At 35.5% G+C, this 23743-nt stretch overlaps 1 protein-coding gene and 2 long non-coding RNA genes across 13 annotated transcripts; 1 reads left to right on the forward strand and 2 right to left on the reverse strand.

Moving 5' to 3' along the window:
- Nucleotides 1-2676: 2676 nt before the first annotated feature.
- Nucleotides 2677-9258, reverse strand: LOC103963373. Of its 11 annotated transcripts, none has more exons than XR_007253373.1 (18): nt 9124-9258; nt 8364-8465; nt 8131-8202; nt 7826-7897; nt 7271-7424; nt 6846-6901; nt 6442-6545; nt 6040-6129; nt 5799-5914; nt 5492-5625; nt 5277-5326; nt 5059-5115; nt 4856-4907; nt 4680-4719; nt 4518-4592; nt 4241-4364; nt 3942-4079; nt 2677-3612 (listed from the first exon to the last, which is right to left on the reverse strand). It is a non-coding gene; the product is annotated as an uncharacterized LOC103963373 (long non-coding RNA). The 11 variants fall into 11 exon arrangements; XR_007253372.1 differs by lacking the exon at nt 7826-7897 and adding an exon at nt 8572-8585 and having other exon boundaries at nt 9124-9222; XR_007253380.1 differs by lacking the exon at nt 7826-7897 and having other exon boundaries at nt 6447-6540.
- Nucleotides 9259-12950: 3692 nt separating this feature from the next.
- On the forward strand, nt 12951-15552 carry LOC125471121 (quinone oxidoreductase-like). The gene is made up of 6 exons (XM_048571150.1): nt 12951-12962; nt 13111-13125; nt 13557-13698; nt 14012-14238; nt 14765-15022; nt 15153-15552. Exons 1-6 carry the CDS (start codon nt 12951-12953, stop codon nt 15456-15458), a joined length of 960 nt encoding a protein of 319 aa, XP_048427107.1. The 3' UTR covers nt 15459-15552.
- Nucleotides 15553-15651: 99 nt separating this feature from the next.
- LOC125471114 lies at nt 15652-19433 on the reverse strand. The gene is made up of 2 exons (XR_007253381.1): nt 19061-19433; nt 15652-18590 (listed from the first exon to the last, which is right to left on the reverse strand). It is a non-coding gene; the product is annotated as an uncharacterized LOC125471114 (long non-coding RNA).
- Nucleotides 19434-23743: the final 4310 nt, after the last annotated feature.

Raw genomic sequence — 23743 nt, forward strand, 5'->3', positions numbered from 1 at the left:
TGAGTGAGGTTTTGACTTCATTATATAGAGATTACAAGAAAAGTCTGTTACAGTATAAACGTATAACGGATTACAAGTGAATTCAAATTACAAATATAAACTGATAGAGTCTAAGAAGAGATAGGAATGTGTTGGTTCTCTATTTGGTGAAGAGTCCTTGAGTTATCCAAACTGTGACTTTGAGATAGGAATGCATATATTGGCAGACTTGATTGACGGCAAAAACAATATCAGGTCTCGTGAAAAGAAGATATTGGAAAGCACCGACTATACTTTAAAAATTAGTGCCATCTGACAAAGGTTCTCCGTCATATATACTCAACTTACGGCCAGTTGCAGCGGGAGTGGTGAGAGGCTTTTCATCAAAAATTTTGGTCTTCTTTAAAAGGTCCATGATGTACTTGGATTGAGAAAGATACATGGCAGTGGATGTCCGTGTAATTTCCATTCCCAAAAAATAATGCAAATGACCTAGATCCTTCATAGAAAACTTTTGGCCAAGCTGTTGAATGAACCGAAATATATGTGATCGATTATTGCCCGTAACAAGGATGTAGTCGACATATATCAACAAGTAGATAACTGTGGATCCATTAAAGAAGGTGAACAGCGAAGAATCTGCTACTGAGGCCTGAAACCCAAGTTCTTCAAGATGTTGGGAGAAACATTGAAACCAGGCACGAAGTGCTTGTTCCAAACCATATAATGATTTTTGCAGTCTACAAACATGTGATGTAAACTGAGGATCCACAAAACCTGAAGGTTGTCGCATATAAACTTCTTCTGCAAAGAACCATGTACGAAAGCATTCTGAACATCAAGTTGTCGGATAGGCCAATTGTAGTGAAGTGCAATGGAGAAAATGAGTCTGATTGTTGCGTGAGTGACAACCGGTCTGAACGACTCGCTGTAATCTATACCTTCTTGCTAGTGAAAGCCATTTGCGACTAGTCAAGCCTTATATCGCTGTATGGAACCATCAGAATGCCATTTGATCCGATATACCCATTTATTTGGAAGAACATTCATGGATAGAAGAAATGGAACCAAGGACCATGTGCCAGTATGCAAAAGAGCATTAAACTCTTCTGCCATTGCCTGTCGCCATTCAGGATATTTGTTAGCCTATGTAAAACATGTAGGCTCAACCACAGCATTAGGGGCAACAAACCAAATGAGATGAGGTTTCGCTAATGCTGGAGACTCATGTAGAGTACCGGAGTTGGACTCTGCGGAACTTTCTATTCTTCCTTCACTATTGTTGTAGCACACATGATGCATTCATCCACACGCAGAGACGATGTACCGTCCCTATACTTCTGGCATTTCTTTTTTCTTCTTTCATGGCGTAAAACTTTGTTTCCGGGTCTTTTGTGCATGCAATATATGCCCTTATTAAGTTCTTTTCAGGAATTTAAACAGACCCCTGTTCTTAACCATTATGCTTAGGATGTCAAGCAACTACAGATCGATACATGTCCTTGAAAGGCTTTTCCCTATCCATATTGGTATGCTTCCGGAAAACCCATTTTCACGAAGGTCAACAACTGACAACCAGGTACAGTTCTGCAGGGAATGTGGCAATTCTCCGTACAGGTGATTATTGCGCAAGTCCAGTGATTCCAGCCCTTGTAAGTATCCCATGGACATTGGGACATTCCCAGTTAGGTTGTTGTTTTCTAAATGCAGGAATATCAAGGATTGCCAACTCATCCAACAATCGGGTACTTTTCCAGTTAGGTTGTTGTTCCCGAGATGAAGAACAAAAAGTTGCTTTGTTTCATCCGGCCTATCACAGAAGAAGTGGAAAACAGATCCAGAAATGAAGGGTAAATTACAATTTACTTCTTTAAATTTTGGTACAATTGTAATGAAAAATTTTGGTAAAATTTTCCAGAAATGAGAGTAGCAGTCGTCGGACGGACTCTTGGAATCTTGGACAAAAGTTTCATAGATGATAAGATGGATTAAACTAAGCGGCTATTAGTCCACATCTATAGAGACACAAGTTAATTTAATAACCCACTTGGAATTGAGAATCGTCGCTCCTTCAAATACATTGTATTAATATAGATGAAAAATTAATTTTTTTGATGGATATGATATTTTTACTGGGATATAATACGCCCACCTAAGTTGGGCGTCAAACAGGTAAATGTGCAAGTGAAACTAAAAAGGGTAAATTACAATTTACTTCTTTAAATTTTGGTACAATTGTAACGAAAATTTTTTCATTGTGATCTAAAAATTGAGTTGTACACTACGTGTTTTTATATAAGTGGTGAAAATTTTATTTTTTAAATTATTATTTTTTTAACATGTATTCTATTATTTATTTATTGACACGTGATGTACCATCCTATGTTCCAGTCACATTGAAAAATCTCTCCAATTGTAACCTCGTACAACATTTCTATAATAACATTTCAATTTCATACATTTGGTTATAACTAGCAAAAATTGCCCACGCGATGCTGCGGGTTTTCAAAGCAATTAAATGATACTGTTGCTTGTATACACACAAAAGATCAGACTTCTATTTACATGCAAAAAAGATTAGACCAACAAAGTTCTTGTGGCTTTGGATCAACAATCGTACCACCATACAAAAGATTATGAAACATTGTTCGATTTACATGCAATTTTTCTATTTACCTTCAGAAAATTAGAATGATAATATTCAAAGATCATATGCCAGCTTGAAATTGAAAGACTAAACTCTGAATTCAAAACTATTTACATGTGGAATAATTTGAAATGCCTCAAAACATTATCATGATCCAATTGTATATGAAAGACTATCCAGCTACTGCTAAGAAGTAGAGAGTCAATGATCCTTCACTATTCATGGCAAGGCACACCAGATACAACTCATAAAACTCCAACCGATAAGAGCAAAAACGACTCAGTTTGTGTAATTGGTAAAACCATAAACAAAATCCATGCCATTTCAACATCATCAAGTTCCATACCATAAACAAATTCCATACCATTTCACCAGCAACACCAGGAACTGGGAACAGTCCTTCGTACAAGTCGTGGCTAAGACTAACGACCCTTCGTAGCTAGCTAGGCTTATCAAACAAGTAAATGATTTAATCCACAACTCTAACAATCATTTGCTCTTCTAATATCTCAAAATTCATATCAACCGAGGTGCACAACACTTAGACTTGAGAGATTTCCAAGTTCACAAGGAATTATTCACTCAAACTGATCAGAAAGTAAAACAGATCTCTTTAAGTGAGTAAAAATGCTATGTAATAACCCCCAGTCTGCACGGAACATTCCGTTAGAGTGAAAAAGTTAGATCTTAGCCCAAGATAGTGGCAAACTGGCAATAACAAAGTAGCATAGAAAGGAACATCAAATTGCCTTCTGAAGGCAAATGTGCATTCATGGCAATAAATCCAATATCGTGGACGGCAGAAGTATTAGGTCATAAGGATTTAGCCCGTGCATTCTGAGACGACCACAATTAGCCACAGAATGATTGTCAAACCAGCAATAAGGATGCAAGCTATTTCAAGAAATGGACCTTCTCGAGTAATCAGAATCTCCACGATCAGCCCCAACACACCAACTATATTACACCCCAGAATGTGAATCAACCTACAATATGCCCCCGAAAAGAATTGAGTTTGGATTAAAGCTGCTCTTTTAAGCAACGTTATTTCAAATGTTTATATTTGGCTACTGCTACATAATTTGATGACCGAAGAAAATGTTTATACTTGATAATCATATTCAAGTATAATAGCTGATCCAAAAAGAGGTGGTTCATGGTGAACCCGAGTGAGAAAGAAAATGTTTAATCAAAGAGACTAGAAACTCATAACCACATAAATAACAATCTTATTATTAACATGGATGGATGTAATATCATTTATTATGTTTTTAGACACAAATCATAAGACTATATATTTCTAGTTTCATTTCACCTGTAATTTATAACCTGCCCCCTTCCAGTTTAAACTTTAAAGGATGCTTTTCTTTAATCCTGGTTCTTGACAATCAGTGAAGAGTAATAACACATACAGACATTAAACTTGAAACCTTTTTCCAAGCAGATGCTACACCTACAAAAAGATATTAAGCTTAAAGACCTTAGTATCCAGCTTTAGATAATTGGCAAGTATCTGCTAACCTTCCCTTATATGCTACAAATTCAGACTTAGCTTAGGAGCAATGGAATTTGATTAGAATTATTCAGAGCACAAAAATATGTGTAAACACATACAAATTTTTTTGAGCCGCACGATATTGGAGAAAATTCATCTGGTGGTTCACCAACTGAAAGCGACGACGATCCAAAATCAAGGGGGCCAGGTGGCCTTTCTCGAGGTTTAATTCACAGCTCAGCCCTTCATCAAAAAGTGAAAGATCAAAATTACTTTTACAGTAAGAGCAATACCAGAAGATGTAATCTAAATTATTTATATTTGGTTCCCCTGAAATCCTTTTGACTGCTTCAACATACTATATGCAGACAGAACCAGAACCAAGTCCAGACTCACTCGTAATAGGTCTCCTCATCCACAACAATATCCCAGCTTTCCCCTGTCGTGCTTTTCCCATATTTGTGCACCTTACTGCAAAGAGAGAGCAAGTTAACTTGTCAAAGAAAAACCGGAACAATAGATGCCAATGCAGTTCAGCAAGTTTATTTCCTTTCGTACCCATTTCCAAAGTGCTCTTCTCCCCATGTCCTTCACCAACCTAGACATGAGAGAACAAAAACAGAGTTGCATAAGATAAAATTATTGAAAGAAAAAGTTCACTTCTGTTGTAACGAATCGACATTAGAATCAAGCAACCAAGTTATGAAATACGAATTTAAAATGTAACTATTTACCGTGTCTGAAATGAATCTGTGAAATCAAATAGTTAAACCCTAAACAGCACCACTGCAAATAGCATAAGAAAATTGAAATTAACACTAAAGAAATTGGGAAAGAAGAATATGAAAAGGGAATACCTTTCGGCCCTTTTGAGTTATTGGAAAAAAACCCAACAGAGCAAAAGATAAAATAAATTTTCAACTTGTAAGATTCATACGCGAACAGATTGGCGGTCAAAAGCATTTCAAAACTCAGAGCCATCAAGCTTTTTGATCTGCATGGAAATTATTTATGAAGTTTGAGATTCTTATAGATGCTTCAGACACATCGACATATTGAAAAAGCAATATTCAACAACCTAGTACCCATGCTCCATAGAAGGTTACAGAAAATATGAATGTCTGGACTCTGGAGTGAGAAAGTAAAAGGACTTACCGCGTACTTCGTATCTTCTAAGTTTGTGTAGTCTACAATCCCTGTTGTTCCTACAAAAAAGGCATTGGACAAAAGCTAAGTCAATCGAAATTCTGATGTCTCATGTGCTAGGTCTTAGGATTAAGCTATTGAACTAACACTATATGAAATAGCAGTGTATATCCCAAAAACAGTCTGAAATCTGGTTGATAATCGAAGAGTTCGAAGGGATTTACCTTTGGATTCTTCGGCTTTCAGATGGAGTTTGCTTATGTGTGGGAGAGAGAGGTGGAGCAGCTAGGGTTTGAGTATGGAAGAGATGAAAAATGGAGAGAGCACCTGTTTTGGCTGAAGCAACGGCTCACACAATCTGGACAAAAATGCAAATGTCTTAAAAGGGGAAATTATAAAAAGAAACCTCAGCAACTGAATTCAAAGAAACATTCTGACATTGTAAATAACATTTCACAGGGAAAAAAAAAAAACCTAAACTAATTACACTTGGATTACAATGTTATCATTTAACAATAGGAATTCCCATACCGCAGCAGAAGATCCTGCATCTGCAAAGGATCCTTTAAAACCTTTTTTCTTGAACAACCCCGCACTGCAACACTTCCAGGCAAGGTAAACCAACAGCACCCTCATGCTGAGCTCTCCTGTGCATATAGACCCCTTGTAAGTAATCTTAATCAGTCAGTTATCAACTTATCATGAATATACAACTTATATTAATTTTCTACAATATCCAACACACAAATATAACAGAAGAGGAAACTTTTACTTAAGCAGCATAAAATGATATCCTCTGCATTTCATTCCAAAATCCATCACTCTTATGTCTTTGCCTGCACAGTTTTTGCTCCAACATAGCCTGCCATGATGATAGCAATATCAATAATTAAGACATAAAGAAAAGGCTATCCTAGCTAGCTATTATCGTTGGTGTAAACCAACAGCACCATAAGTAAAGTAGCAGACCAAAATTTTTTTTAGAGTTGATGTCTTAACATGTTTAAGTAGCAAAAAGATTACAACACATTGGATGTGTTAACAGATCCATAAGCTGATGACTCCCTCTCTGGTTTACCGGATCATTCTTAATGTATTCAACAATGCAGCAGCAATTAAAAGTCCTTGGAAAATACCAAGCTACTATAAAGACATGACGAAAACTATATCTCACCTTACCCCCTTGTTGGCATAGACAGCATATCCGTCCTTGTTGTTCGGGGTGAATCAAAATCCTGAACTCAATTATCATCATCGTCGAGAATGTCTTTGGCTTTTCTAGCAAGAACACCCCAAAACCCATGTTTGGATTCATTAACATTCTTCAATGACGTATACTCGAATCAGATACAACAAAACGCACAAGTCACAAATGAAACAGCACAAAACACACAACCCAAAAATTAAATGAAGAATTCTTTATAACATGCATGTTGATAATACCATGAAAAATTCCACTTCATTATACATGCCTATTGTTTTCTCTGTCCAAATATGAAATTGCCATCATTTTTTTTGAAAGCACAAACCAAAATCACTTCTCAAAGAGATCATACACAGAAGAGAGTGAAAGCTTACCCAAAGCCAATTTCATGTTGTTCACTCCTTCTTCTTCTTCTTTTGGACCCAACAATCTGTGGGTTTGATTGCAGCATAGTGATTTAGTTTAAAATTTCAACATTGATTATATATATATATATATATAAGTGGATAATCCTAAACACTTCAATTAAATCTCAAATTGCAAATTACACTTCAATCTGACTAAAACTACACAAAGGAAAAAACAAAGACAGAAAAATGTTCAAACCAATCTAGAAGCCAAAATGATCCCCAACATCAGTAAATTAACAATAAAAATCTAAACCCATATAAATTCACAGGAAAATCAAGCGTGAAAAAAATTTTGGATCAAAAATTATCAGGTACAAAAGGATAAATTACAAATCCAAAAGAAAAAAAATCACAAACAAACTCAAACTTCAAATCAGTGAAGACCGTACCTAGAAAAGGGGTCGCCGCTCTTGCCAACATCGGTGCTATCGCCGTCTAGACCCTCAACATGCTTCCGGCCGTACTCGATGACCTTGGTTGTGGAATTCTCCAGCAATTCTGGCAGAATTGGTTGTGCCTGTTTGCTCGCCGCAAGGTTTTTTGCTGTGAATGAAGGAAAAATTTATAAGGTCAAAGAGAAACATGATAGCCACGGAAAAGAGTGCGAAAGAGTGGTGCAAAAAGACTGGCCGACAGTTTTTCATGACCGGCAAAACATACACCCAAGAGAAACAAGTATAGTTATTAAGATTTAAACATGAAAGCATTATTCGCGAGGAAAAATTCATCATCAATATCAACTTAAAGCTGAATCATAAAGAATTAAGAATCAAATGAAAGAGCCACAACTAAATCACATTCCAAGAACAGAAGGTTATATGAACGAACACAAACCAATTACAGAACTCACACTCATTGAACACAAATTTCAGCAAATACCCAGAACAAATAGCAATAACTTAACCATAACCCAGACCCAAATCACAAAAAGCGGCAAATATAACCTCAATCCCACTTAAATCCAAACAACCAGATGACCCAATCTCTCAAATATCACCACCTAATGATCAAGGCAGCTACAAAACAGAAAACAAAAATGTGAGTTCTAATTGAATTCATTTACATATCCCTACACCATTAAGACTTAGTAATAAATTTATATTCCTGTATTCCATAAAGAAAAGAAACTCGTCATACAGAACAATTATAGGTACATAATGATTTGATAAGATAACACTTAAACTGTGCAAGACCTTGCTATTGCACCAGCATGGTAGCAAGGCGTAAATTATTTTAATCAGGTACATACCAACTGGTTGTGAATTTTCTGACTGCAGGTTGTTGAAATACCAGCCACAACAATCTTAACATCAACCTCGTCCTGCAAGGAAATGAAGTTAAACGTAAAACAGATCATTCTGGGAACACATGTAACCTAAAAAATGTTATGCATTAAACTTGTGCTTCCAAGCGTATATTATATATGACTTGTCCTGGATGTTCTTCTTATATTAAAGAAACCATGATTATTGTTGCGTATACCTTAAGCTTTGATAGTAGCATAGATACAGCCCGATAAGCAGGGTCTTCTGTGCTTTGCACGATAAACGTAAACTCTAAGGGACCACCATAGAGAGAAGTGACCTGTTTTCGTTAATTAAACAAAATAGTTCAGACCATATTGGAAGAAAACCTTGGATACAAATTCAACCTATTAAATCAGTTAGCAGAAGGATTTTGAACACTTCACCAGATAAGACGTCCCTACAGTGCAAATACAGAAATTTAGATATGTCCATCAAAAGAAAATATAGTTTAACTATGTTAATCTAACATCACAAAGATATTGAGTTTCCAAGTCTCAGAGCCAATAGAGTGTAATTTGAACTTCTTATGAAGCAAAACCTAATTTTTCAACTCGAAAATAATACAAAAACATGATTGGCTTTGACCACTCTCATTCCAAATGTTCTAGCGTAGCCCCCTGACTCAAGGGCTCACCAAATGGGTTTTCGATTTCTGTATGAAATTAGAAGCAGGATTCATATGTCCCCTTCCTTGCACAGAACCTAAATATGATCTATGAAATGCCGACAAGCAATACTTCGAATCGAAGAATTTCGCAATCCCAGAAGCCGAACTGAAATGCCGGAAAGCAATTCATCCCAGACGCGACCCCAAATAACAAACCCAACAAAAAGAAAAATTTCAAGTGAATTTCTCGGCAACCAAACGGACCCGGATCTGAACGAAACATAAAATGGCGAAAAAAAATCTAAATTTTAAGGGAAAAAAAACAAACCTGGATCTGAACGAAGACCGCTAGCGAGCTGCAGAACGCTTTCTCCCCCCCCATCTCTCTCTCCTCCTCTGTGTAAGCCGCATGCCTTCCCCTCACCAAATCCCACAATGAGCGGTCGATCCCACCGAATACAATCCTAACTTGTCCCAAACCCAAACTGACAACAATGCCCACCCAACTTTTACCCCCAACCGTGCAACGTTAACCCTAAACGGGCATTCCCGTCATTCGAACCAATGGCAGCTTCGTAAAAAAGCTGAAATATCCAAACCTACTGGTTTGGTACTGAACTCCTTTTATAAAAAAATTGAGTTCAAAAATGTGTTTGATGAACATTTAAAAATAGCTTATTTTCACAGTTTTAAATAAATAAAAAAAAAACTGAAAACGTGAAGTAGCAAAAATGAGTTTATTCTCTCAGCACAGCAGAAACAGTTTTTTTTCCAAAGCACAGCAATACCAAACCAGAAGCATGATCATAATTAAACTGAAATTCAGACCCAAACATATAGGGCACTCTGAAAAGTAGTGGCCTGGTCTTAAATAGAATAACATTCGGGTTCAAACACTGTTCATTTAAACAGTGCCAATTTCAAATCTTACTTTAGACTAAAGTAATTTATAAAGAATTGGCTTCTCCGCACGCACATTAAGCATTTTTGCATCACGGACACTACACGTCCCTAAAGGTATATTAAGATAGTTTTTCTTCCATTGTAATTGTCAAGATATATTTTAAATGTATTGTGTAAAGATTAACTTTTTCTTTACCATGCACGTTCTAAAAGTTGTCATGTTTTTCGTTTTCACTTTGCGTAAAGTAATGATTTAAATGTTATTCATGCAATTGTCAAACAACATGAGATTTTAAATGCAAGTTCTTACCTAAAGTCCATGAACAATAGCAAGTAGCATCCACTTTCCAACACTTATAAACATAATTAAAATTTACAAAAATATTAATAGGTCGAATTCCTGGATTAGAGGAACATAACAAAATAAAAAAGACAAAGTAAAACAAAAAGTTTAATTACCAAAAACGTAAAATAACCAAGAGAAAGAATGGAGCAAATTCCCTCACAAATTGCACACCAATTGATTGTTTGCAAGAACATTTCTCTCTCTCCCTCTCTCCCTCTCTCTCTCTCTCTCTCTCTCTCTCCCCCTCTCCCTCTCCCTCTCTCTCTCTCTCTCTCTCTCCCCCTCTCCCTCTCTCTCTCTCCCCCTCTCCCTCTCTCTCTCTATCTGATTGAGGCAAAACCCAAAATGGAAAACCTAATAACAGTAAAATACCAATCAAACATTGAAGAGAAAGGAGGAGAGACATAGGGAGAATTCCCAACTGTAGGAGTGTGCTTGAAATGTTGTAAAACCCTAAAATTGGTTTAGTTTAAAGTTTAAGTTCATATGAGTAGAAAAGCAAATGAGAAAGAACACACATATGAATAAAATTAGATATCTATAAACCTTTACCATCCTGACCACTGTGAAAAATCTTCATTATAGCCGAAGTCATAGAAAAAATACGACTCTTCAATACTTTTTTAACAATAATTAAGGGCTATGGTCATAAGGAAAATTAGAATGTTCGAAAGACAATATACTTGTAGGCTTGTAGCAATTAAAAGATTAAACAATTAAGTGGAGAATTACCTGTTAGAATTGAAAAATTATTACAAAAAGTTTGAAAATTGCCTAGTTAGATATTGCGAGTTAACATCGTTGTTTCTTTGCAAATACCACTGCTGACCTTATTCAAGAACCATTTTAACATAATAGGTTCTATTTGGATGATTAGAGTTTTGAACCTTTTCTTTCCCCCAATTCCACATGAACTGAGTTTCATTGGTGAACAGACCTTGGTAAATATTTATAACCAACTAAAAGTGTTTTCTTTTGATTATTTTCCAATATATTTTTTAGCCAATTGACAACCCTAAAAGGTTTACTTACATACACATCAAATCTGTGTTTCATAAATATACCTAAGATGTAATGCTAGATATTTTTTTATAGTTTCTTCTGTTCTATTCTATGCTGGATAATACTGTTTTTCTGTGTATTGTAGATCATTAAAATTCTGCCATGTTTGTGAAATTGAGATTTTTAAATCGAAGAACTTAACAAAGAAAATTGTACATTTTTCTTGGATAAATAATATTATCCACATCTCATGTTATATAAAAAAAAAATTAAAGTACTCTCTCTGTGTGCGTGAATTTGAAACTTTTTATATTTTCTAGAAAGAGAGACAATGCAATTGCGTTTTATTGTTAGAGAAAGATGTGTCATTCTGGATTTGCTTAAAAATGCCTAAATAATTTGAAGTTGAAGAGTCGGATTGGTGGGAAGCAATTGAGACGCACATATCGTCTTCTAAATGGGTCAGATGCAAATCACTACCAATGAATAACTGGGTCGTCGTCTTCTTTCTTCACTTATGAGCTTTTGGGGTAAAAGGAGTCCTCTACTTCTTCTAGGATTTCGGGGCTATATTTGTGCCTTCGTCCAAGGATTTGGTATAATTCCCCTTTTTTAATTTATTTTTTTAAATTCTTGATGGATATTTCTATTGTTTTCTTCGATTATTTAATTGGATTTTGATTTTTATCTTTGTCATTTTTGTTTTCGCTTTCAATTTTTTATGTTAAAAGATGTCGTATTGTGTTTTCGTACCAAGTTATCCTTATTTGTATCTCTCACCAAAATATATACATGTAAAATCGAAGGAGACTGTAGTGTAACTCATTATAAAGTGACAAGCCCTATATACATTGATGCAATAAAATATAAACGATATCAATCCCCTGCAAATAAATGTTATTATGTTAACAAAAGTAACTTCAATTCTTAATCGTTAGTTCAATTACGTTTTTTCCATTCTATCTAGAATTTTAAATATGGAATTTCATGTGTCTTAACAAATAATTCCTGGAGTTTTATTAAATTGTTTCATCTAATGTATCTAATATTTTAATAATTGCTTATTCCTTTTGTTTGGTTAAAGTTTTGTTCCATTTGTTTTCTGTATTGCCTAGCATGTTGCTCCGTCGCATCAAAGAGGGCTTCTTTAAGCTTGGGTTTCTTGGCAGTGGCTTTCTCCATTGACCTCTACACCTGCGTCTCTCCTCGCTTTCCCACTTCCTCCGGTGCAATCTCTTTTTCTTTCTAATCTCTTTTGAGTTTCTTTCAATATGTCACTTTATATAATTTATTCTTTAATGTCAGATTTGGTGAGTTTGATTTGGGTTTGTGAATGTCTTCCTGGCTTTTCCACTTTGGATTCACATAATAAGTTCAATGGTTGTAAACAGAACAGAATACTGACTTGCGAACAAGGCAATTCAAAGCTTGAAAATTTGTATGTTATGCATGAGCTGACTAATATTTTTTTGTGCACTTTATTCATGCCTGTTGTGGATAATAGCTTGAAAATTTGTATGTATTGCATGAGTTGACTAATACTTTGTAGTGCACCTTTCTATGCAAATTATTCATGCCTGTTGTGGATAATAGTTCCAAAACCCGTAGCGAAGCACGGGCAATTTTTCTAGTTCTAACTAACTTCCAAATATACTAACTGCCTCACTTCAGTGCCACCTTTTTTACCATACTACCCTTCTTATCCGTCAATACTGGTCAATACAAACTACAAGGACTTCACAACTAGATTTTCTTTAATTACCCTTTAATAAATAAATAAATTAAGTCGTTAGCAAATTAAAACTCTGAGTAAATTAGAGTCATTGGTGGACTGCCCGGGGTTGTGCAGGTGGTTGAGTTCATGGTGAAATTTTTAGTTGTGACGGGAAAACAGATGGTACACCATGTGTTTTTATGTAAGTGGTGAAATTTTTTATTTTTTAAGTTATTAACTTTTTAATATACATATCCCATCATTTAAACTGTGTGCAAGATCTTGCTATTGCACCAGCATGGTAGCAAAGCGTAAATTATTTTTGTGTATACCCTAAGCTCTGATAGTAGCATGGTGGCCCTGAGGTCTCTCTCTCTCTCTACATATATTGTCTACGAATTGGAATTCTGGGTTGTGCTTTGATTTGTATGAGAAAAACAGAATCAGCCCAATTTAATTAAGAAGCCTCTGAGTTGTTTTTATTGTTTGTAATTTTGACTCGTTGAATTTGAGAATTGCTTCTAATCTGTGCTATGATAATTTATTTGGAAGTGAGCATGCTTGTTGATGGTTGATAAGCTTCAATTTATACTGTCTGGTAGAGAGTTTATAGTGCCATATCAAGTGCTGTTCTTTTATAATCGTTCACATAAGCCGGCAATTGGACCAGAAAACGATTTATACTCCTTTGATGCTGATTATTCGATATCCATTTCGTTAAAGTTTTGCTTTGGTTATTAGTTTATGCCAATAATTCCCAATCGTTTTTCTCACTTTGGCCATGTGATCATGTTAGGTGTTGAAATGGGAAGATGTGGAAGTAGGGGAGCCAAAGGATGGCGAGATTCGTGTGAAGAATGAGGCCATCGGGATTAATTTCATTGATGTGTACTACCGCAAAGGCCTTTATAAGGCTGCTACGCTTCCCTACACCCCAGGTTTTGTTTCATTTCATTAAGTTCACTAGTCGAATAAAATTCATTTTTGAGATTATAGAGATGCATTTCAACCAAGATTATCTTGTATCCAAATTTTATTAAAAATTTTGGGTAACCTCTCTGGTGAGTATAAATTTCGACAAATGGTTAGGAATGATTGGGATGAACTTAAAAACAAGAATGCAGAGCATGAAATCAGATAACAGTTCCCACCGATATTTTGATTGTGTATATATACATCTGAAACTTTATCGGGCACTGCAGATGTAGTTACTAGTTACCCTATTTATGTATAAACCAAAACTGATTTCAGGTGTCGAGGCTTGTGGAGTCGTGACAGCTGTGGGACCAGGTCTAACGGGCAGGCAAGTTGGAGATCTTGTAGCCTATGCTGGTCAGCAAATGGGCTCATATGCGGAAGAGCAGATCCTTCCTGCAAACAGAGCTGTGCCTGTTCCTCCTTCCATTGATCCTAAAGTTGCAGCCTCCCTCATGCTTAAGGGTACAACAGCTCAGTTTCTACTACGCCGCTGTTTCAAGGTAGTTTTACACATGTACCCGCATCTGCTTTTTTTAATCTCTCTTGAAAATAAATGTGGAATTGCAGAATGTTTTTGTAGAGCTCTTTGTTTCATACACACACTGTTCCTGTCAAGGTGAATATTTGTTACTAATAATACTGGTCACTGCCAGCAAATGTAAATCAGTAAATGAAATTCAGTGTACCGCTAAACCAATTTTAGCTATTGTCCCTGTTTCGGCAACGTAAGCTGAGTTGTGTGTAACCCTTTCATGTGCGAATCATGAGCACTCATAGAAGTTGAGAAGCTTTCTCTCTCTATTAATCTGTTCCTTTAAATATCTGATACAAGGGAAAACTGCAGAAATAAGAAAAGCATCACAGCTAAGTGTGAAAAGTGAAGTGCTTTGTTAATCTCAACATAACTTCGTTCTACAATTGCATGCCTAATGATGGCCATCGTTTTTCCTAATTTTATGAATGTTTTGAAAAATTGAAACCTTTGTTGCTTTTGTTATTAGATCTGACTCAACCTTTGTTATACAGGTCGAACCTGGACACACAGTCCTTGTTCATGCAGCAGCTGGTGGAGTTGGATCCCTTTTATGCCAGTGGGCTAATGCCCTTGGTGCGACTGTCATTGGGACTGTATCAACTAAAGAAAAGGCAGCTCAGGCCAAGGAGGATGGATGCCACCATGTCATAATATACAAGGAAGAGGACTTTGTCACTCGTGTGAAAGAAATAACATCCAACAATGGGGTTGAAGTTGTCTACGATTCTGTAGGGAAGGATACGTTTGAGGTAAGTTATACTTGTCTTATATTCATAAGCTGTCATGATTTATCCAAACTACTCAACTCCAACATTGACATCATCTAATAGATAAGTAATGTTTTCAACATTGAATTCTTATCGGGAGGTTTGTTTTCAGGGATCACTGGAAGTCTTAAAACTTCGGGGATACATGGTGAGTTTTGGGCAGTCATCAGGTGCGCCTGATCCAGTTCCGTTATCAGCTATTGCAGCGAAATCACTTTTCTTGACTCGGCCTAGCCTCTTTCATTACGCTGTAACTCGAGAGGAATTGTTAGAGGCTGCAGGAGAGGTATTTGCTAATGTTGCATCGGGTATATTGCGGGTTCGAGTGAATCACACCTACTCATTATCTGAAGCAGCACAGGCACACGCAGACCTTGAGAACAGGAAAACATCTGGATCTATTGTTCTTATACCCTAGGTCGGAAGCGAACATGTGCGAGTTGGTTTGTTCATTTCAAAAGCTTTGCGGTATGGGACGGAACATCGCCTTCCGGTTCCGAAACTTCTTGTACCTGTTGTGCTCAAGAGACATGCGATGTAATGAACCTCGATTAATTTCCATCGACATAAAAAGAGGTGATTTGTATGAACAAAAATCAGAACTTTACGAATTGAGAACAATATTTTTTTCCTTGTATTGCATATACAGTATACTACATCAAACCGTCGAGGCATGGATAAAAATCCAGCACGATATCCAATAAAATATCACATGCTTTGAACTATGCTTATGATAAGGTCGGACATTAGTTGAAAATTTTTTGGGCTGGAAAATGTGCAAGGTGAATCCAACTACGAGATATCAGATCCAAGTACATTAAACCAGGCCTCTAGTCACCAGTCCTGATGGGTCTCATAAGAAAAAGGAAACTGACAACTTACTCACCAACCCTTATGGCTCTTAGATTATTTTCTTTTATTGTCGAGTCAAATTTAAACGTTTCATCTCTCTTATCACGTGAATGCACATGTTTTTCTCGAGATTGGTAGCGTTACGAGAGTGACATGAAGTTCATGAATTATGAATCTGTGTGCCCCTGAGTTTCTATAAATTAAGGCCATGTAACCACAACATACATTCTTAGAACTTGCTAAGTTGAAATGAGAGATAATCTCTCAGAGGTCAGTGAAGATGAGTGGTAGGGAGGGCGATCTCACAATCTATGTCCATCTTCTCTTCTTCATAAAATTAAGAAGATGACATAACATGAATTCTTTCCCATGCTACTCATTTTTATTGTTGCTGAGAGTCTCTCCCTTTTCCCTTTCATGCCACCCAATTAGAGATTTTGATTTTGATTTCAAACAATTTTCATTTTCTTTTCCAATATTTGTTTTTTGATGTCTTCGTTAAGATTGATACAATTTTGATAATGTTTATAACTTCTTTTCTCTCTCTTTTAACAGGTGGTGGTTTAGCAAATTCAACTAGATTTGAAGAACTTGACCACATTTCTTAATTTTGATTCTCAAATAATTGCTACTGACACCCTTTGACTGCTGCATGGCGCTATTCACCAACACCGTCCGATGAGGAGGCCTCCTTTTTAAATCAACACCACCAAGATCTCCATCTCACTCTTCAAATTAATTGCGACCAAAATCGTAGACTACTGTTTTACCCCATATTAATTAAGTTAATTTTCCAATTGTTATATGTATGGAGGGTTTGATAAATATAAATATGTATGGAGGGGGAAATTTTGAAAAATCCTTCACCAATTTCAAATTCGCATTCCACACACCTTGTCATAGGTTTGATTTTTAACGATAGTGAATCATACGATGGTAGTCAGATGATGACTGAACTGTCTCTGCAAGTCTTTCCGACCTCCGAAGAGGTGGACTACTATAGCTTTCCCACGAGCTAATCCCCTTAAAAAAAAAAAAATCAAATTATGTAATCTATTTGAGTTTTTCACTTATTGAAATTAATTTATTTATCACCAAATTTGCGATTGGAAAATTTGGTTTATGTCGCGCAATTCAAACTTGGCCTCATCTCATAACTAGTTTTTTCTTGCTTGCCAGAAGAAGATGAACAAATCATTAATTAGATGTTCAATCTTGTTTGTTTGAAATACATACCACACTTGTTTATTCAATTGAAAGTGGAGAATTAAAAAGTTTGTGAATCCAACACTACAATGCGTAATACAAAATTAACAGGAATTAAACCAATTAATGAAAACATTAGCAAAGTGAGTCCATCAAGCCTGAGACGTTATATGTAGAATGAGTTTATTGTCACGTAAGATTTATGCGCTTAATTATATGCGTTATCATGTGTAAGTTTTTCTTTATATAACAATTTATTAATGAATAAAGATGTCACGATAACGATGAATCCGTTATATATATATATATATTGATCATTCACCCGTTTAGCATCCACACGTTGGAGGTAACCAAGAAACCAGTATAATCCTTTGCCAACAATGTTCACCATTTCACAAATGTTATGCCCAGAAAGCTGACCTTGCCACCGTTCCCTACATTGTCTTGTATTTATTGCTTTTTTTTTTATTTTCTAATTGGCATATGAATAAAGTAATAGAAATTGAATGAATCATATCCAGTTATTTCCTACCAAAAGAAATGAAGATCATTACAAATCTGTGTAGATTAATTATTTTCGTTTTTTTAAAGTTTAATTTCCCCAGATTTAAATTAGTCAATTTGTAATGGAGAGAGAATAATTATAGCATACAAAAAGAACTCCGATCAATATTGGATCAATTTGAAAAGAAAAGGGTGGATCTTCCATTCGGTGTAGGAAACAAAAATCATAAACTTTGGAGATTTACTATGTATATAAAGTTGAAGAATTAACGAAATAATTGGCACAATAATAATAATATGAAGCATGTGGTTTAATATTCTAGTGCATATATAATTTAGTGTTAGGTTTTTAATCTTGCGTGTTGGGTTCGAAACTCCTCTTCCCTTTAATTATTGTAATAATTTCGAATCCTTCTCATCCTTATAATAATAATAAAATTAAAAAAAAAATCAAATGAAGAGAGGAATGGTTGCAATAGTGCCAGCCAACGTTTTTTTACCAGAATTTTAATTCAATTAATAAATGGATTTGAAAGGAAAGGAAAAGTTATCATGAATTTGAACAAGCATTATTTGTATTTTGAAATACTGATTTTAACAAGAATTTTAATTCAATTAATAAATGATCTTGAAGGGAAAGGAAAAGTTACCATGAATTTCAACAAGCATTATTTGTATTTTGAAAATACTCATTAAAATATATTGAGTCTAATGAAGTTCCCATATGAAGCTCATATATGATTGCAAGTTTAGTGGTGGAGCGAGAAATTTATAATGGGCTCATAAAATAGAATTTTCTAAAAATTGATCATACTTTTACTTATAATGACTAATTTTTTTTATAAAAAGAGTGCGATATTCAATAAGATGAGAAAGATACGTACACAAAAGAGGATAGGGTCCATCAATGGGCCTTGATAAAAACCTTGATGGGGCTTTCAATCCGGTTGAAGGGAAAAAGACTGTCCTGCCAATTTTTAAATTTTTTCTGCAAAAAATCCATTCCCAATCAATCAATACAAAAACCTTAAAAATCCTAATAAATCCAAGATGAGAGAAATACTGATATGATTGGGATTTTGTGATACAACCAAATGCGATAAACAGTGACTGAATGAACTTAAAACACCAAAGAAGCTTTGAATTAGGATATATATATATATATATATATATATATATATAATCTCTGATACCAAATGGGGCGGAACTAACAACAGCAGGCGGCAAAGCCGTCCATAGAATTTAAAGTGCGGAAGTAAAACATATAAAAACAGAGTAGCATATCAATATATTGAATTAAAAAGAACTCAGGTTGATTGAAAAGAAACATCCATGGATGACTGATAATAACATGAAAAGAAAGAATTAAATTAATCATAGAAGATAATTCCATGAAAATAATGAATTAAATGTAATGATGCAAATATATTTTGAAAATAAATTTTATTGAAAACTTACTGCAATGCAGATTACAAACAGATGTTGCCTAATGGCAGATGAAACAAGTAAACCAGGTGGAGCTCGCAAGCATCCTGAATAATATAGGTATTACAAGTGTTTGGAAAATAATCTCTGTCCTTTGTGGATGAGCAGAGAGATGATATTGAACTGAGCTATTGAGTTCTAAAAACTATGTTCCTCTTCTGAATATGAGTCATTCTTATAAAGAGCGAGGAGACTGAATGAGGCTTGCCAAAAAGATCCGGGAATCCCGCTGTCCTCTGAAGAAGGCTGGCAAAGCTGTGTAATCACGTTGTTTCTTCTTCAAAAGCTGAATGAATAGTGAAGATGCTTTGATTCTTTTACAAAAGTTAAATGAATAGTGACTTTTTTGTTTTTCACTGTTGATGATGCCTTTACTGTGGAATCACGTAGTTACTTTTGCAAAAGCTGGATGAACAGTGACTTTTTTGTTTTTCACTGTTGAAGAATAGTGCCTTGTCTCGTGGAAGAAATGATAGCAGCTACTGCTGATGATGTTTGGCTGGCACAATCACATGGGCAAATAATGCAGTTCAAAAATCGAACGGATCTTGTGCGTCTTGAAGGTCCACTTGATCAGCCCAATTGGTGAGAGGCTGAGGCCCTGCATCAGAAGCGTCAGAGTCCGAGTCGGAACCTTTCTTTTTCTGGAGCATTGCTGCTTCGGCCATGAGCTGTTGGGCCAAGTCCAGAAGCTGGGTAGTCTTTGAAGATTTTTCTTTCTTCGAGCTAGAGGATTTGGCTGACTTGGTTTTTCCTTTGAGGGAGGAGGATGGACTAATGTCTGATAGAGATTGAACTGGATCTTAAGCTTTCGGGAGTTCAGGAAATTGCTGAGTATCTGGCAAGGCCTGTGAAGAAGATGCATCAATTGCTGAGGTTGAACTCTGGGGAAATTCTGCTCGAACTAGATCAATAATTTTCTGGTGGTTGAATTTGTCCCACCATTTTACCCACCGGGCCCTGAAAATTCCTCCATTGTCTAACTGGAAATTCCATTTTAAGATCCATGGAACTTTGTATTTGGCCATGAATAAAGAGAATAGGGAAACCCTGCTGTCAAAACGGCTGCGGTCAAAACCGGTCTTGAAACTATTGTTTAGTGCTTGACGAAGATCATCAGGGACAAGGGAAATATTTGGGCCATGAGTAGCCCACCAGTCTGGAAACCATGCTGGGAATCTTAATCTGAAACTTTTATCAAAGGTCACGAACCATGAATGACTAAAATCTTCCGTCTGATGAAGAAAAATATTAGTCCAAGCTTGAATGTAATCATAATAATTATAATTGTTGTTTGGTATAAGAACATGCTGGGTGTGAAGGGGTTTGGTATGATAAAGGGGAAGACCCCAATCTTGCTCAATGAGAAATTTTCCAATATGAAGTGAATGGTATAAAATTTTATTTTGGTGAGTGGTGCTGTAAATTGGCTTAATAGCAATGCTTTCAGTCTCAGAGAGAATGGCTTGGTAGTATTTGAGACTTTTGTATGGTGCTGCTGGGAGATAGTGAGAATTTGGGGGCAAAAGCAGTTTAGCGATGCGTTCTGGAGGTTGATTTTTATCAATGTCAAGAGGTATGCAAAAAAGCTTTTTAGTAGTGGGGTTTTGGATATATGGAGAAGTTTTAGCATAGCTAGGTGTTTTAGGTTGCGAAGGTGTTGGAGAACGAACTGAAGAGTAAGGATCATAAGGGGTGGCTAAGGCCGTTTGGTAATTTGGTCGGATATTTCCTACTATTGATCCTAAGGGAGTAAATCTGTTTGTAATGGCGATGGCCGATGAAGAGTCGGGAATAGACTCTTGTTTTACTGGTGCTGGGGTTCCTGAAAGGGTGGCTGGGAGCCTTCGTTGCTGAGTAGGATTAGTACCCATTCTTCCCCTGTAAAAATTCTCTGGTCAGAAAATCTGGTATGCAATTCTGGCTGCCTTTGATGTATTCAATTTCAAAATCAAAAATACTTAATATGGCTTGCCAGCGTGCAAAAATCTGTTTTGATGCAATATTTTGAACATCTTTTTGTAAAACATGTTTGGCAGATTTGCAATCAACACGAACTAAAAATTTTTGATTTAATAAATCATCTTGGAATTTGGTAATACATAATACAATAGATAAAATCTCTGTTTTAATAGTACTATAGTTGCTTTGAGCTGGATTCCAAACTCCTGAATGGAAACGAACAATTTGTTCAGGAGATCCGGAAGAAGTTTTTTGTTTAAGGATACCTCCATAACCGATATCAGATGCGTCGGTTTCGACTATTTTGAGAGAGTCGGGAGTTGGAATGCCAAGGCAAGGTAAAGTCTTGACATGATTTTTTATCTGTTTGACTATGGAATTATGATTTTGAGACCATGATGGAGGATTCTCCTTGAGACGATCAAACAAAGGTTTGCATTGTTGACGAAGATGAGGATAAAATTCTGAAACATAATTGAGAGATCCAAGGAATCTTTGAAGCTGGGTTTTATCAATAATTTGATCTGGAAATTTATCAGCAAACTGGATGACTCGATCAATTGGTTGAATGGTAGACCTGTAAATATGGTAACCTAAAAATCTAACTTTGGTTTGGAATAACTTAATCTTAGATGCCGAGACGACTAACCCATTAGACCTAATGATCCTAGCAAATGCATGCAAATGCCTCCAATGCTCATCTATTGATTTTGAGAAAATTAAAACATCATCAATATAAACAATCGAAAAATGGCTGTATTGATTAAAAATCTCATTCATGATATTTTGAAATTCACTTGGTGCGTTTTTCGAGCCGAAGGGCATTACATTCCACTCATAGTGTCCGAAAGGAGTTACAAAAGCAGTATTGTACTTGTCAGATTCATGAATTTGGATTTGCCAAAAGCCTAATTTCATATCAAATTTGGAAAAAACAGTTGCTTGGGAAAGTCTCTTTATCAAATCTCTTTTGTTAGGAATTGGATATCGGATCCATTCTAAAACATCATTCAAAGGTTTGTAGTTAATAACTAATCGTGGAACGCCGCATTCTAATTCTGCATTTTTCTAGACATAAAAAGCAGGGCAAGACCATGGAGATTTGCTTTTACGGATAATTCCTTTTTCCAAAAGTTGATTAATTTCGGTTTTACAAAACTCTAAAACTTCTTGGTTCATTTGAATTGGTCGTGCTTTTGTGGGGATTTTTGAGTCAACAAAATCTTTAATATAAGATAATTTAACAATATGCTGTTTTCTATGCCAAAAAGCATTGGGGAGATCTGAACAGATTTCTTTAGTAAGCTTATTAGAAAACTGGGAAATAGAATCTAATAAAACTTTATTTGTGAGCTGTTCTTCAATTCTTTTGTGTCTAATTTCGTCTTGTAAAAATGCAATTTGCTGGGATTTTGCAGTAATCTGGTTGAGGGTTTTTGAAACATTATCTTTTTGAAGTTGTTTTAACTTTTTAAGATCTGTTTCCATGCAAAATTCAAAAGTAATTTTTTGGCCAAAAACCTTGGTAGAAATGCAGTTATGATGAACTTTGAAAGGATAGATTAATGCAATGAAAGGGAGTCCCAAAATGACTGGATCAGAAATATTCTTGATCAAAACAAATGGAGTTTTAAAACAAACATTTTGTTGACAAACGTATGCTTTGGGAATTTCATAGTTTAATTTCATTGAGGATTGATTTGCAGCGCTAAGTGTTTCCGTAGACTTGTGAAAATATTTAGTAGGTATTAACCCTTCTTGAATGCAATTTAAATCTGCACCTGAATCAATTAAAGCGATGGTTTCTAAATGAAAATCTTCGATTACTACTGTAACTTTAGAATACCATTTTCGAATTCTTATTTTGTCTAAAAGACTTAAAACAAAATCTTTTGAAGAAGAAGATTTAGTTGAGTGAGCGTCGGAATCGGAGTTTGAAGAAGAATTACCTTGTTCTTCTACGAGCGCTTGTGTACGTACTCTACTGAGATGTGAACGAATTTCAGTGTTCTCTGATTTTAAAAACTTAATTTCTGATTTGATTTGATTAATTTCTTTTTGTAAATCCTTGACGGTTAAATCCTTTTTTGGTTTATTAAATCTTTCTAAAGTAGTGCTAAGAGAAATCTTTTGAGAAGAAGTTTGGCTAGTGCTAGGTTCATGAGAAGAAATCAAATTCTTAAGTTTTTTCAAATAAAAAGATTTCAAATCAGGGTCATCGACTTTACTAATTAATTCCATTAAAAACTCTTCTTGTTCTTCTTGCTTATTAAGCACTGAAATTTTATTGCAACAAGTGTCCGTGCACCCAAACTTAATGTTTGGCGAGGAGACGTCACTAGAACTGCTAGAGTCGGAGACGGAAAAATCGGGATTTTTATCAGATTGACTAGAGTCGGTATTTCTAATTTCTAAAGCCTGAATAAGTTGAACATTTTCTTCTTCAGAGATTTTTAGTTGGTTAATAACCTTTTTAACTCTACATTCATTTGCATAATGACCAAATTTGCCACATTTGTAGCATTTTCCCTTTTTATTTTGAAAATCCTTTTTAGACTTTCGAAAAGATTTTTTGTTTGAAGATGGTTTTTCATAAAATTTATTTGTTTGAAAAGGTTTGTTGGAAGATCTTTTGCTTTTATAAAATCTGGATTGATGTTTAGAAAACTTGCTGGTTTGTTGGGCTTTTTTCTT

Source organism: the organism of the source record quoted next, unplaced genomic scaffold (assembly GCF_019419815.1).
Source record: "Pyrus x bretschneideri cultivar Hongxiangsu unplaced genomic scaffold, Pyrus_bretschneideri_v1 Contig57, whole genome shotgun sequence".
Taxonomy (NCBI): domain Eukaryota; kingdom Viridiplantae; phylum Streptophyta; class Magnoliopsida; order Rosales; family Rosaceae; genus Pyrus; species Pyrus x bretschneideri.